Consider the following 15,933-nt stretch of genomic DNA (forward strand, 5'->3'; position numbering starts at 1 on the left):
TTAGTTTTCCCCCTGGATTTCTTAACTCAATAAATAACCAGCATAATTGGTCAGTCTTGAACAAAGAGAATTTCAGAGAACTAGTTGGGTTCTAAAAATCCATCTCTCTTGCCCCACATGTCTGGTAATGATGACGATTTATGATAACACGAACAATCGTCACTCGCATCGGAAGACAAAACAACAAAAGATCCTTTCAGTTTACGAAGTGTAGATGTGATGGTCTCTGCCTCAGAATCCCCCCAGGCAAGTCCACAAAACATTCACTTGAACCAAATCTGCATACCTACCACTGACCAATTCTTCAGCTGAAGAAATATAGGTTTCTATGCCGTTTTACTTCGAGATGCATCGTAGGATGCATTTGATGTTATCTCTGGCAAAGAGAGTTATAGTTTCGAAATATATCGAGGCCATTTCTACCATCAAGATGAAAAACGAGAGCAACGCACCTTCATTAAATAGTATTTTAATGGCAATTTTCGTGTTAGCGAGACAAATTTTCATGTGAGGCTGCACCGCACATGCAGAATCATATGTAGACATTGGAAATACATTTCGCGATATATGTATAATCAACGATAATTTTCATCATTAGGCTCCGAAAGTGATTAGCGATATATCGAATTGAATTACTCGCAGCAGTAATTGATTTTTCTAATGGAAATTTGATTTATCAAGTAATTAGTCGTATGCTTTAAATTGGACAGTGTCGCAGCAGCCACCGTCAGTTGATTTATTGTTTTGTTCTCGGTACTATAAAATGATCTATAACAAGTGGATGTAGCAAACAATAGCCGACATTCCCCTAGAATTGGTCCTATTTTTTTAAAGGAGGGCCACCACGTATTTTTGCCCTTAAAACGTCATCTTTATTGCCAGAGATGCCAGAGATGAGCCGACGAAAGTGACGCACATCTAAGACGTAAGATTTAACAGTTAATCTGCTTGAAAAAATGGCCACATTTTTAAGTTTTTCATAAAAGAGAAACAGCTTCAATAATATATACGATAATGTGTAATACGTAATATGTAATCCTCCATGCATTGACAATGATTATTCCAGCAATCGTCACTGTGCAAGCTTCAAATAATTCATGTTTCTTTATAGTACAGGTTAGTTGTAATAGGTAATGTCTATCATTCCAAAATTCGTTCGTCAGGGTGACTTTTAATATGCTTGGAATATACATGCACACACAAAATTCTTATTTGCAAAGTGGCCACTCCTTTTAATACTATTACTCAAACAACACGATGCCAACCAAACGTGAATGTGGAAGGGAAAGAACAATAAGAAAAACATGCGAGAAGTTGGATGTGTCCAATGCAAATTAGCGTTAAAATTCCCAGTCACTTCCATTTATGCAATGAAATTTGAGTCGAAGTTGAATCTTAACTAACATGAATTTGAACATACAAAATACTGAAGTTTTTAGCGCCGCTTTGCATTGGAGACGACCAATAGGTTAACAATCACATTAGAAAATCCATATCGCCACTATTTTCTACTAGACTAAACAAGACAATACCAAGAGAGCAGCAAAAGGTAAATTAATGATTTATTATACCCCTCGTATTATTCAACCGAGTTATTCATCTGTGGGTTCGAGGGTGTGCCATTTGAACGCAAGTTCGATTGTCTGCGTTCGTCACCTGAAAAAATGTTAAACGCTTTTAAGTGATTAATTATTGTTACATCGCAAAATTAGGTCAAAAATACAATTAGCCCCGAAAGTTCGGAACTCTGCCTATGATAGATCGTTGCATGTGGAAAATAAGGATAGGATAACGCGGCATTATATGTATTGATAGTGGTTATTATAGCTTAATTCCAGGACATACTGAAAAGTTTATGGTTTTAATAGGTTCAAAAAGTATATATGTACATTTGTGTTTTAACCGGGCATTTAGGGCATGAATACCTGGTCTTTAAGGAATGAATAAAGCAGCATATCGAACTACGAGCTTCTAGAGTAATGTGGGGTTAAGTGAGAGAGCGATTAAGATAAGCCTTTAGCTGAGAGCTCGAAGCATCCCTCTGTATATCTGAAAATAGGTTTTTATTGAGCCGGCACAGGGGAAGTGGCTAGATTTATCTAAGGAAACCTGTATCCAAAGGTAGAGTATTTTGCAATATAGGGTTGTTATACCCCCACAGCGAATAATGATTTTATCAATACTCCTTTTCAAGCGAACATCAATTGTGATGTAGACGGTTTAATTCAATTTGGGCGCATCTGACTATTAATAGCAGTTATTTTTATTTTATATTATATTATAAATTTTATAAGGGGCATTATTTCATACAAAATTGGTATTTTACAGCTAGAGTTGCCGGAGTTCGCGAAGAACCGAATAGTTTCAAGTTAAAACGAGTTATGTATTCTCGCTATAAAATATAGAATACCGGCTTTGCATACACAGGTACTAAAATTATTTACGACCCTCAAAATCCTATTTACGCTGGCGCATATAATTCGCTAAATAATATCATACATGATCACCTAGATGCTCTATCTAAATTCTAAAAATTTTAAACTTCGCTCTTTCAATGAAAAATTCTAGATATATCAACGTATGCCTTCTACTTCGCAGTCAAAGTAACAGATTTATCGAAGTAAACATTATACACAGTTTTACCTTAAATACCTACCTAAATACACACGGGAAAAAGTAAATACTATTGAAATCAGCATCTAAATTTTGATAGTCATAAAGTTTTTATGAAAGATATAATCTCCATGCACCTTTGATAGTTTGAACGGTTAACTTATGGTTCTCGATAGGTAATCATAAAAAGTTGATTAAGATCGATATCCCTTACAGGGTGTCTCAAAAAAGGTCTACAAAAATGCAAAAAAAGATTCCTTAATTTTCTGGAAAGTGATGGAATTGTATTAAGTAGATAGGCAGATATTTGATGTGTTTCTATTTGGATTTCCAGCACATCGCCACATTAAATCTATAACTAGGTTCGATGAGTCACCGCACATTGCAGCAACCTCAATAACCTAAAGACAACTCGCTGTTAAACGCCTGTGAAAATACTTAGATATTCATAAGCTAGGTACAATCATGACCCTCAAAATAACATCGTGCTTTCAATTATTTAATCCTCTTCCTGCGCGTGAGAAGCATTTTACCCATAAATACTTTAATCCTTCGTATTATACTTGCCCCTTTAACTAAACTTCTCTAAATCCTTTATAAACGTTACCTCCAACATTCGGCACAAACGAAGGGAGAAATCCCAGCGAATCCAATTTAACCTACTCTGCCCATTTGGATATAAAAATGACTCACACGCTTCAGAAAACACTTGAGTTGAGAAAGATAAATCGGTCATTGCGGCCATAACCATAGTTACCAGGGCCTTATAATATTTCTCATTTCCAGCTGCTCGAGTTGTAGAAATCAGTACGATAAAAGTAATTCAATTAGATCCTATATAAAGTCCTGTTTTTGCCGACTTAAGGACTTAGATTTCCTTCACTACCACCACTTCCTGAAATAGACGGAAGGAGAAACTTACCCATTTTGGGAACAGGTGCTCCCAACAGGTTATCTCTAGCAGGGTGATTAGATTTGACAGCGTTTACTCTTCTGTTCTGGGCTGCCGCCGGTCCTGCTGCGTTGGCCAGGGCCGGGGCAGCCCCTGACCCAACCGGTCCCGGTATCCTTGGGCCTCTGGTGGGCTCCACTGGAAGCACTCTTCGCCGTTTTTTGGGTAATTTTGCTCGTGCCTGAACGAAACGAAACAATTTTAGCAAATGTGCAAAATTATTTAAATTCAAAATTCAATTAATTTGTTACTGCAAAGTTACCGCAATAAATAATAAACTATTGAGCCAAACTAATTTTGTTAATTGATAACAGGGCAGGTATTCATTTGAACCCTGGAATTCAATTAAACCTACAACGTATGGCAACTTTAATGGATTGCAATTGCACAAAACTGGAATTTCATTAAAAAGGTAAAGGACGCTTTACCTGCGTGTGGCTATAGTACATGGCGAAGTTGGATACAATTACAGGCACTGGTAGGGCTATCGTTAGCACACCTGCCAAAGCACATAGAGCACCCACAAACATCCCAATGTAAGTTTTAGGCACCATATCTCCATAGCCGACTGTGGTCATGGTTACTAGCGCCCACCAGAGGCCCAAGGGTATGCTCTTGAAATCGTTGTCGGGATTAGTTTGTATCCGCTCCGCGTAGTATACTAAGCTGGCGAATATTACAATACCTAGAACAAAGAAAAGGTAACTCTTCTCACGTGTAATTCAAGTTCTCGAACTAACCCAAAACGAGAAAAAACACTAGCAAAGTGAGTTCTTTCGCTGAAGCTCGAAATGTCTGAATAAGAATCTTCAATCCAGATGAGTGGCGTGTGAGCTTGAAAAGCCTCATGATCCTGATGATGGAGAAAAACTCCATTATATCCGCGTTTTCCAGGTGAGAAGCAAACCTCCGAAGCATCAAATCGATGTAGAAGCTCGCTGTTGCTATGTAATCGATTATGTTTACTGAGGACCTGATGAAGTCGCACTTATTGGGACTTGCAATAAATCTAAAAAGAAAAGGCCGTTAAGAGTGGCCCACGTTGGACGTAATCAAATTATCCCCTATTTTACAACACGTGTCTGGTTTTACAAGCTAATGACTTCATCCTTTCTCATCGAAATAAAACGTAACAACCTGGTTCCTAATGCGGAGTTTAAAATCGGTTTATCCGACAAGCTCTAGTTTCTGTTGTCGCAGTTGGGTTCGGTCCCGATTTAGTTGGGGGCTTCGGAAGGTCTGATCATATTCTTTAACGTTTATGGATGTAAGTGTGATGTTACGCTACTAAACTCGACTAAACTTGGTCTATTTTTCCATGAGGAGTAGAAAATGAAGAAACATTGAACTCTTCTTCTAAACGCCTTTTTAGATGTTTTTTCCATTGAGAACGACTACTAATCAATCTACCAGTCTCGATAGTCTCGATAGCTACACACTCTGACCAATAAAACAACAAATAATTAAATTCTTTTGGGACCTCTACAGTAATTTTATCATTAAGGGAAAAGTGACAATCGAAGCATTAAACTTCCTCAATTATGATATGGATGATTAACTCCAAACTCCAGGATACAATTACTATTAATCCATCTCTATCTGGTAAAGTTAATTAAAACCTGATCCAATTCCATAAATTCGCCCCTTGGTAATTAACCATGGAATATTTCACGCCCAGGAACGAGTAGTCCATTCGTCATATATTAGTTCGATTCTGCCTACATTCCATTTAGAATGCTCGCGAGCTTACCACGGATATATTGAAGCAATTTACTCAGTCAAGACCCCTCAAGTTTGCTTTCCCGTTAACCACCACACTTGGGGAGCTTTGAGGAATCCATCAAGTGAATGATATTTCGAATTTGCTCCAGCTATGCGCTTTTAGCTCTTTTTATTAATTATGGATCGTCGACAAAGATTAGTGGGGAATGATAAAGCGTGTAAGAGTCGAGATCCAGATAATATAGAGATTTATCGAGGCAGGAAGTTTTTTTATAGGTATAGTTAATGTAGTGTGTTTGATCGATATACACGATGCCTCTCAAAGGTCGTCTGAAGAGTATATGAGAGACGATGACTAAAATATTTATGGGATTTTCAAGGAAAGCCAGTTATAGACTTCTGTATAACAATGCATTATAGTAAAAACACTTAAAAAATTATGCTATGTGGTGTTTGTTAGTGTTCAGTTTTTATTTGTTCCATATTGACCTCTTTATCAAGCCTAGGTAACCAGGTGTTATTCATGTTTGCTAAGGCCACACATCGGTTTTTATTAAGTAAAATATATGCCTCGACTTTTGCTGTTAACTTTCATAGCTCTAACTACAACAGAGTAGACCTCATCTTGGGGTTTAAAATTTAATACGTAAAACCCTGTGTTGCGCTTTAATAATTATTTACGTGTAGAGGGCTCAAAGAAGAAGATTTTGCCCTCGGCCGAACTGAAAAGCCCAGACAAAGCAGAGGGCTTTCAGTCGGTCAAGGACGTAATCCTTCTTTCGGCCTGTGGTATATACAACGTTTTACGCGCATGTAATATTTTAAAAATCTTTTGCATGCAAGTAGAATAATGTTATACTTAGTTAATTGATTAAAAGCGGTTGAGAAACTAACAGGCGATTATTTTTACTTTACAGCCCGTTGCCAGGAGCGACGGGCGTTACTCTAACTTTACGGCCTATTTCCGAGTGCGACGGGCCGTAAAAATGTTGCAACGCCCGTTGATCGTAAACTTGTTTCCTCCAAGAAAATTAAGATGTAAACATACGGTTTCGATGCACTTTTGCGCAAGAAAACGCCCTACAATAATAAGGGGTAAGTACTTACCTAATTAAAATTTCCAGGGTAAACCACGCATTGCATATACACTCAATATAAAAGAAGGCGATGTGAGCGTCCGTGTCCGATTTGTCTAGCACATAATCACTGGTATTACTCGCCGTCCGCACGAGTATCCTACTGATGACCGGTACTTTCATATCGGGGTGAGTTTTTAAACAAAACGATAGGATGGATACGCAAATAAAGAATATCGAAAGGACTCCTATCACCTGAAAAAAAAAGAAAAATACTTTTTTTACTAATGGGTAGCGGCATTTCAGAGTATGACCAAAATTAAATCTAATGTAATGCTTCAGTACGTCGGATCGTTCGGCGGAAGTTAAAAAATAGAGCGTTCGCTTTCGTTTTCAGGAAAACTTGAATGTAAAGAAAAACTCTTTAAAAAAGGCTTCACATTCGCCAACTAACCATGCTGCGATAAAATAAATAAAACGTGCATTCATGAAAATTAAAATGCAGATGAATGCAAATGAGGATCCCACACATATAACGTTCTTCTTCCATATCGATCGATCACACATGAAAAGATCTTCTTTAATTTAGTTCAAAATTGTAACGATTATTACATAGAGAAGTGCTTGCTATAATAATTTTACGAACAATGAATTCAATATTGCAATATTGCCGGACACAAATTTGTCGTAAATTACACCGTATTGAAACCAATAAATGTTTATCAATTCATTGGCGTTTATTGGAATTTGTACGAAGCCATTAGAACATTCCAGATTCCATCCATATTGAAGCGATACATCATGTTCCAACTAATCTGTTTCTGTGCAGAGCCGCAAAAGTGACATAATATTCATAGTTCCAATGTATATTTTGCTAAAAGATTACATGTTTAAGCCTATGTATTAATCAATATGATTCAGCTTGTTTCATTTCACGGTTTCGGGTATTTGTCTAATGTCTATGAGGAAAAGTGATTAAGACCTTGTATGGTAAATATTAAAGGACAGCGTCACGTGTTGATATTCAGTTATGAAGGGATTAACCCTGCAGATTGGATTAGTGTGAACAATTTAGTTTTACTGGTTAAGTGTTAATATTTAATATATTTATTGTGGAAAACGAGATGCATCTAAAAGTGTTGTATAACACTTGTGGTTATAAGGAAGGAGATAATATTGTTTTAGAATAAAAAAAAAGAGACGGGCCACATCAAGCGGCCAGCTGGTTCACCAGAATTGTGCCCTCTTACTTTTTCTGTAAGGAAAAATGCAATGACATGATATCTTGTAACTTAAGACTGATACTCGAGTTCTTTCGGAAAAAATGCAACTCGACTGGTAGTTTAGTTCCTTTCATTCACCCGATTACTTTTGAAATACAATCGAACGTTCATAAGAGAAGTAAAATTGGAATTTCTCAAATAAATATCTATTGAATAATTTAGATCATCCAATGTAAATATTACAGCCGGGATAAAAAAATTATATTTTCGATGGTTTTTACCACCTCGCCCTCAAAACTTTCAAGGAAACTACACTTTTATCTCAAAGTTAGAAGCTAAAAATTTATGGGCGTTAAATCACATCCCTTTAAAGTTAGGAAAGTATTTTAAATTAAAATCAGTTCACGGCATTCAACCAGTTTACCTGGCACTTTAAATGTTAATATCTCCGGATTCAACATAGTTTTGTAAGTTTAAAAAGTAATACGTGAATTTCAGTTTTCTGTTCCTCGTCATGTTGTATCGTAGTCTTTATTAACTTACATTTTAGAAAGCGAATGAAATGTAAATTTAATTAACTCAAAAAGTTGCGTTAATAAATTCATCATTGAAACTGAAACATGATCCTTACAAACGAAGGAAATTCATCCTACGTAAGTCCAAACTAATCTTCAAATTTTATTTCGAAATTAATTATTAAACGTCAACGTAGCTTAGCAAATTAATTAATTAGAATCATGCACTTGATTCTAAGCACCTTATTAAGTTCAGGCTTAATAGGGTATTGAAAAAAGTACCAAATAGAAGTCGACCGAGGCAATTTTTAGCCGGGTTACTTACTTTTGCTGCAGTGGACGAGTAAGGTTCATCAAACAATGACCAAAGCTTCGGTTTCATTAACTGCCACCACGACAGCGTGCCCTTAAAGTAGTCATCTTCGAAACCAAATTTCCTAGCTATTTCTTCATCACTGGGTTTCTCCGTATCTAAATCTAACCTATCTAAGACAGCTAAAGTCTCTTGGGTGTCCCTGTGCTGAAATAAAGAAAACATTTTTTATTAAACTATTATAAATGAAATTGACATTGTATGGCTCTCCTTAAGGCTAATATTGCAAGATTCATGTGCGAGAATCTCGTATCTCGATCGTAAAAGTTGTCGAAGTTTTGTTTGCCTGGTTGATAGTAATGGATGAGTTCCCATATATTAGTGGAAAAATCTATTTAACTTTTGTATCGAAAAATAAAATAAAAACCAGCATAAAGACCTTGTTTGAGAAGATTGATTGATTCGGTATAGATTTTCGAGGTAAGTTTAACGGTTGTTTGCGCGGGATCTATGTATATCTCGGATTTCGTTCCGGTTCCAACCAATTAAAATTGAACCTGTTGGTGGTTTTATATCTGTATTGATGTGTGTTTACTACCAAATAGCTAAACGTATGGATAACTATGTAAGGAATATTATTACTCTTGAAAATTCGCGAAGCAAAGTTTACATACGATACGTATAATATTACGCTGCGTTGTTGCATATTTGATGTTGCGAAACCCACATATGCAACAAGTTTTCAGAGTACAATCATATTGTCTAGGACTTACTTGAGTGTACGTCATCCAACAGCATGGTTCTACCTGGTTCGCGTCAAGGCCCCAAAATTCTAACTCCTCTTCGAACAGAGGACCGCAAACATCCGAGGGATAATGCAGTTTGCCCGTCCTAAAGGTAAAAACAAATAATTTTATTTTTGAGTTACCTCGGCAAATAAGCTCTTCTAACCTATCGACATGCTGTGAAAATACACCAACCTGTAATAATTCAAGACTTGTGCAAATACCCCCGGATGCCTGTCAAAAAAATATTCATTAAGAACCGGATCGTAATTGGCCAGGGCTTCGGTGAGTCGAGACAGCCTCGTTGCTGGAATTTTCTTCAGCGTCGCCTTATATGTTTCATGTCTAATTCCTCCAACGTTCAGCACCACTCGATTCTCCGCATCCATATTAATTGTGTTGTTCATCTCTAAAATAAGGAAACGAAATGAAGTAGAGACTCAACATTTATTCAATCCAAGTGAACAGATATTGTTTTACAATTCGAAATAGTCAACTGAAAAGTTGCAGGTGTGTCCAAGTTTATCAGGGATTTTAAAGTGGTTGATTTGCCCAGAAACAGAGGTGGGAATTTCCATTTAAAGTTGGTCTTCACAGGAACTCGAACGGAGAAAATGTGTTAGAAATATTACAAAATTCAAGAGATAATTCAGGATACTCGATAACCTCAAAATTTAAATTCGCAAACCCATACTAATTCCATAATCCGAAACAAACAGACCTTAACCGCAACATGGAAGTTCATGTTAGTTATTCAGCTTGGCAATATTGAGTCTGAGCTAATTTTCCTCCGCAAATTGCGGTCAAGTAAATCCATGCCAGAGACTCTAAAATTTACCCATTTATCACGTATGTATCTTTAAGCAAAGGGCATGAATTAGATAATATTTACGTTTCTTTGTTATTGGATATAATACCAAAATTGAAAACAGAAAATTTATGCCATATTGCATTGGAACATATCCCCTTATTTCCTTGATATCACTGCATTCTCTTCCAAAATATTTCTATTATTCGGAATGGTATTTCCATGCAGGATTCCTTTGTTCTGAACGCGTATTGAATCAAGTGGAGGCAACTATATAGACCAACAATAAAAAGTTACTGTCTAAATAGTCGAGATTAAATGGATAAAGAGGGTGATAATATTGATTATGCAAGCTGAAATCTGGAAGTCGAGTGACTTTTAAAATTAATTTTCCTTGCGAACCAAAATCTTCACTTGACGGACCGAAATTAATTATTGTTAAGCAAATACGTAATTTTGGAAAAGTTTAACTTTCGAGGAAATTCCTCTTGAGTTATTGTTTAGCTGTAGGAGTAATGGCTCTATTAGATTGTTCCAAAGTAGCGTAATTGTAGCCGAGTCTGGGAAGAAGCTCGGTGCAAAAAAAGATACGAGAAGCCATTCCAAAAATACATGTTCTGTATACTTTAATCACACTCACAAAATGGATAACAATTAAATTTCTTGACATAAAATAAACAAAGATTAAAATCAGGTGGCAATGCATTGTAGGAATATCTTTCTATAGACCGATGAAGAACAAGAATTATCTAACTAATTATACATAAAAAGATTTGATTTTGGGCTTTGATTTTTTTTCGTTCTATCCTCTCCCTTTTAATTCGACCTGAAATTACTTCGAATTATTATTGTGGACCGAATGACGTCCTTTCTGGGCTTAAAATTTACCCTCGTAATAGAAAATATTAACAATCCAAACAGCACTAATCCCCTCTGAGGCCACCAGATTTGTTCAAAGCGATCAAATATAGCTTTTTCGTTAGTACGTTTCATTTGATGCTATTTCCGGATTTAATTTGGAATGTACACGAACGAAAGTACCTCAACTCAAATATACATTGCCGGAAAAACTAAACTCATGAAAAACTAAAAACAGGGCTTTCAAATTAGTACGCTTTTTAAACGCAACGCTTTTACAAAATGAAAAATTTCAGAGAGCCGTGAATGGTGTTTAGTTTTCTGAAATTACATTTCACTCATAAACGGTTGGGAAATTTCAAATAATTTTGTTTTCATTGATCCCGCTCGGATTTACAGTGACTGAAAATGCCAGTCACTTTAAAACGTTATGAAAAACCGGATAAAAAAATTTGAAAAGGTCATTAAGATTAAATTATTATAAAACTATTAATTTTCCTGAATATTCCGACTAATTCAGTTTTAGGAAAGCCTTGAAAAGACACCTCGTGCAGTTGGCTTAACAGTCAATATTCCAAAGTCGAGCAACATTAGCTCAAAACACGATCTGCCATTTCCTTCCAGTAAGTTCTGAATTATCCACAATTCCGTAATAAAGATATATGCCACACCAAGATACCTTGTAGAAATGAAATTTATCAATCCGGAAATAATCTTGATTGCATCCTGCTATCTCAAATATGTAAAATTATTTCACCGTATTTCAGCTTCCTAAAGTTTAAGTTTAAATTTAACAAGATAGTAATTTAAGTATTCTGAAGTAAGGAAACACTATTAAGATTTCTTGAATATTTAATATCCTCATTCTGCATTGAAATTAACTAAGAAATTTTGGCTTTGACTTCTTTCCGAAACTTCCATCTAAGCAAATTTGAAATTAAATTTAAGTTGGGATTTTTAAGTAAAGTTTCTCTCTTAAAAGCTTTCGTTTAGAACTGCAAACTACTACTAAGCATCCCTGCTTATAAACGACACTTTTCTTCTTAAAAATAATTCCATTTAAAAGCACAAACAATACCATAAGTTGAATTATAAAGACAACCAACGGCATTTTTGGAATAACAAAGCGCTTTTACCTCAAAATTTAGACATGAACCGGGACTTTATATTCTTTAAATTCAGCCTAATATATGGAGCCTCGTGGAGCGCTGAAAGCATATTCTGATACTTGCTTCGACTCTGAAATGTAACGTATTACAATAATATATTTTAGAGGAAATTTATGTCGGAAGGATATTGAAGCAATACTTGAGAAATTTAAGTGAAATTAAATGACTTGAAGCCACATTATGGTACTGACCTCAATATGGACTAAAAATACCAATGGCGTTTGAGAAAAATTGCATCGTTCAGTTATCGCTGAATACGTGTTTCAATTTGGCTAATTTGAACATTTGGCCTTTTGCATTTTGCGCAAACGAGACTCTTATAGTTCGTATGCATGTACGAGTATGGGGAACGCATTTCAATTCGTTGGAGGGCAATATTTGTTTCTCTGGACGAAATTTACTTATCAAGACCAGTTATTTATGGCGAATTGCCATTAATCCATTTGGTTAATGAAACTTTTCGTTCTTTCATATTTTGCCATTATATAAAAAATTTTTTGATAACTAATTCATCCAGAAGCCTCTAGAGTTTGAAGTAGCTCTAGGTACCAAAACATCCGCTCACTCTCACATTGCATACAGCCAATAAATATACGCATTCTTCATACACTCCATTTACTTTAATTGAAATACGTCAAGGCGTGTGTAATATGTACTTACTGAATTATTTATTGTATGTGTTGGTGATGCCTGGATGATTGGTAAATTCCATTTTCTACGGCTTCCCGTCCTTTTCCTGAAAGAAAATATGTAAATCACATTTTCGGCTAAAATAGGTTTGCTTTGCTGTCAATGCTTATTTGAAAAGGGTACCGTTTTCACGGGTGCGTTAAATCTGATTTCGAGGCTCTTTTATAGGACTATGCTAACCGTAAAGTAAAGAAAGTTGATTTTTTCCTGCTACTGTCTGATCTTGTCAAATAACGTAATATTTAAAAACCAAATTCGGATCGGGAAAATAAGGATAAAAGTGGTGACATTAAATTAATATAACTGAGCTCGCGAGAGTCGTAAAAACTTCTCTAGCCGTCTGGTCCCCGAATAAGGTATTTTATACTGTAAATGATGACTCCCCTTTTTTAGTTTGATATCCGGGGAAATCTGAAGACATCTGGAAATGGGCTTCCCTGGGATTTGCTGGGAACCAGTCGACTGAATTACAGATTTTGCAGTGTTTGTATAGCGGAATTGGGTAATGATACCCAACAGACCCCAATTTTACGATCGACAACCCAAGGTGACGGTACTGCGAAGTTAATCCGTTTTAACACACGCAAAAATTTGAGGATTACCTTGAGCTGAACCACAAAAACTTTAGACCAAATTACACAATGGGAGTTTCAATATTTGCGAACATAAAGCTGCAACGGAAACCTTGGAAATGGAGGCGCATAATCACGAAAAACTGCGCTTCTGGCATGGAATATAAATTTCACGATTACGAGGCAAGAAGCGTTTTACAAGGAATATCAAATAAAAAGGAGTAATTTTACTTGGACCTTTTGTATTCGTACTTTATATGACGCCATTTGAAGCCTTGTGAGAATTAAACTTTGGTACGGTCTACTTTCAAGGCGTTTCCGGCTACTTACAAAATGGAGGGTATTTTCCAAAAAAATCAGCGTGAGTTTTAAGACCTACATCTTATTAGACCCAAGTCAACGTGGCATCGGCGTCATCCGCCGTGAAGCCTGATTTCTGTTTAGGTATGACGTCAGACACCCTTTTTTTACAAACTTTGTGGTACCACTAGTATCGTGTAGTGACTCGTTATCGGCTTTGTCACTTTTTTGCGCATATTTATCGGTATTGTTTAGCACGCAAATAAGTAGTTTTTTGTATTAAATTCGTTCAAAGAGGTGTAAGAATTCGGATTTTAAATTTAATTTTGAACATGACAAGAGATACGAAAAAATACCGAAGTACAGAAAAGTTGTATTGAAAAATGCAAAGATCAACAACTTGTACTTCGGAAACAAACGAATACGAACCTTTTTCTTAATTTGACACAAGGAATAACTCCTTAAATTTGCACTATATATTAAAAAAACACCCTGTATGGTATACAACTCTTAACTTATTCAATTAACAAATGAAAATGGTTACTAATAAGACGTTATTAATATGAGAAATAGGGAAAACTAAGTCAGGAAGTTTTAATATTCAAGGGAATTTTCGTAATATAAGTTTGATGTTGTGTAAATGAATTAATATGAGTTCCACGACTTTCCGCAAACATTGGGAAATTCAATTAGGGACGCTTAAAATGGGATATGGATGTTGGGAATGCGGGTAACGATAATGATGTTGATTTACAGGGTGCCGTAAATCCACAATCCGCAAATTCGTTTCTATGTAATATAATAATCCGTGCTTTTTCGCACTTATCGTAAAGAAGATTATGCTTATTACATGTCAATGTAATACTATACTTTGCCCACTGCTAACGGCCGAACATAAGTACTTTTCTCAAATTAACTAAAACTATGAAGTTCTTTACTAGATTTCAATAAATATGAATTGTTCCCCAACATAAGAAGAGCGGCAAAAAACGAATTAAAACATTTTACAAGCAAAGTTAGAGAAACTGGAATATCCACTTAAAGCAGTATTTGCGCTTTCCTACCTCTTCTTCTAGAAAAAAGCAAGGAAAAGGCGCAAAATGCCACTGATTGCGTGTGTACGGATTGTCTCAACCGGAAAATCGCTTTTCCGGTCACTAGATAACTTTTAGAATGTTTGTCCTAACTGTTGTTGAAGAAATTAAGACTGTAAATAGCTGAAGCTATCAGCTAAAGACTATCGTTAAGGTTTATTTACTACCTGTGTTCCCATTAACAGCACAGCTTTTAATTTTCTGAAGCTAGGAGCTTAATTAAAAGAGTCCTGTAATATTAATGATAAGTTACTGACTGAAGACTCAAATAAATTAAAAACAAAATATATTTGCGCTGTTTTTGCTTCAAAAATTGTAATAATCTGAGAAGCAAACAGCACTTACTTGTAGCTCCTTAAGTCGATTTCACACCTAAAGAACTATACTCGAGGGAGATATATTGGCTTTTCGAGAAGTTAGGGCCAACAACGCCTGCGAAAGTGGGGTTTGTATCTTTTTATATATTTCTCTGCCACTTACAGGGAAATAACGAAATCTTCATGGGCTTTGTAAATATAATCTCGATTGTAGATGATTGGATATTTTCGTTTTAGGTTTCCCGCATTGAAATTTGTTTCCGCAATTTACTATATTAAAAAAAAATGTTGTTAGAAGAAAAAAATATCAAATAAATGGGGGCGTAAACCCCAGGTGCGACCTGAATCTACGTTCCTTTCGATACTAATATAATAATACAGGTCTCATTCGACGTGGGTGTTGAACTTTCGAAGATGTTCGTGAGGTTAATCGTATAATGCTGGAAGTATCTCATTCTTTATTATATTTATCCTAGTTTCACTTCTTTTTTTTTATTATTGACATTTCAGTGGGTGTAATGCACTATACTGATCTAATACCACCCCCTCACCAATACTTTATATGCGATGCCAGAGACGGTTTGAATTTCATATTAGCTGTTCTTTATGATTACCAAGGAGCTAACAAGGCACTACATGCATCAGATGCGATCCCACTGATTTTTTTTTGGGACGGATCGTAGTTGATAAAAGAAAACTAAGTTCGACAAAATTTAATTAAGGGTGTAAATTCTATTTCCATTATTAGTATCTTTAATTCCCTTGTCGTAAAGTGATGTAACTTATTTAACTTATATAACGAAAGAAAGTTCGAACTTCTACAGTAGGGTGTACAAGTTTAACAATTATAGAGTCAAGTGTATACCTAGAAATAAAAAAAAAACATTCGTGAGAAGTAAACTATAAATGACGCGGTAAATTTAAAT

The 15,933-nt window shown here is 35.7% G+C and overlaps 1 protein-coding gene across 2 annotated transcripts in view; it reads right to left on the bottom strand.

Moving 5' to 3' along the window:
- The window catches only part of LOC136419440 (potassium voltage-gated channel protein Shaw-like), a 63,019-nt gene that overhangs the window by 3,815 nt on the left and 43,271 nt on the right, over nucleotides 1–15,933 (bottom strand). Inside the window, exons 3-11 of one of the 2 annotated variants that reach the window (XM_066405736.1) lie at nucleotides 12,695–12,770; nucleotides 9,395–9,608; nucleotides 9,188–9,305; nucleotides 8,427–8,621; nucleotides 6,395–6,618; nucleotides 4,306–4,574; nucleotides 3,994–4,250; nucleotides 3,536–3,746; nucleotides 1,572–1,656 (exon numbers count right to left, since the gene is read on the bottom strand). In XM_066405736.1, coding sequence (XP_066261833.1) covers nucleotides 1,580–1,656; nucleotides 3,536–3,746; nucleotides 3,994–4,250; nucleotides 4,306–4,574; nucleotides 6,395–6,618; nucleotides 8,427–8,621; nucleotides 9,188–9,305; nucleotides 9,395–9,606 — 1,563 coding nt within the window. In that variant the 5' untranslated portion in view covers nucleotides 9,607–9,608; nucleotides 12,695–12,770 and the 3' untranslated portion in view covers nucleotides 1,572–1,579. The remainder of the gene's footprint in view (nucleotides 1–1,571; nucleotides 1,657–3,535; nucleotides 3,747–3,993; nucleotides 4,251–4,305; nucleotides 4,575–6,394; nucleotides 6,619–8,426; nucleotides 8,622–9,187; nucleotides 9,306–9,394; nucleotides 9,609–12,694; nucleotides 12,771–15,933) is intronic. The other variant, XM_066405734.1, reaches the window with a different exon arrangement.

The sequence above is a fragment of the Euwallacea similis genome, chromosome 2 (genome assembly GCF_039881205.1).
Source record: "Euwallacea similis isolate ESF13 chromosome 2, ESF131.1, whole genome shotgun sequence".
Lineage (NCBI taxonomy): Eukaryota > Metazoa > Arthropoda > Insecta > Coleoptera > Curculionidae > Euwallacea > Euwallacea similis.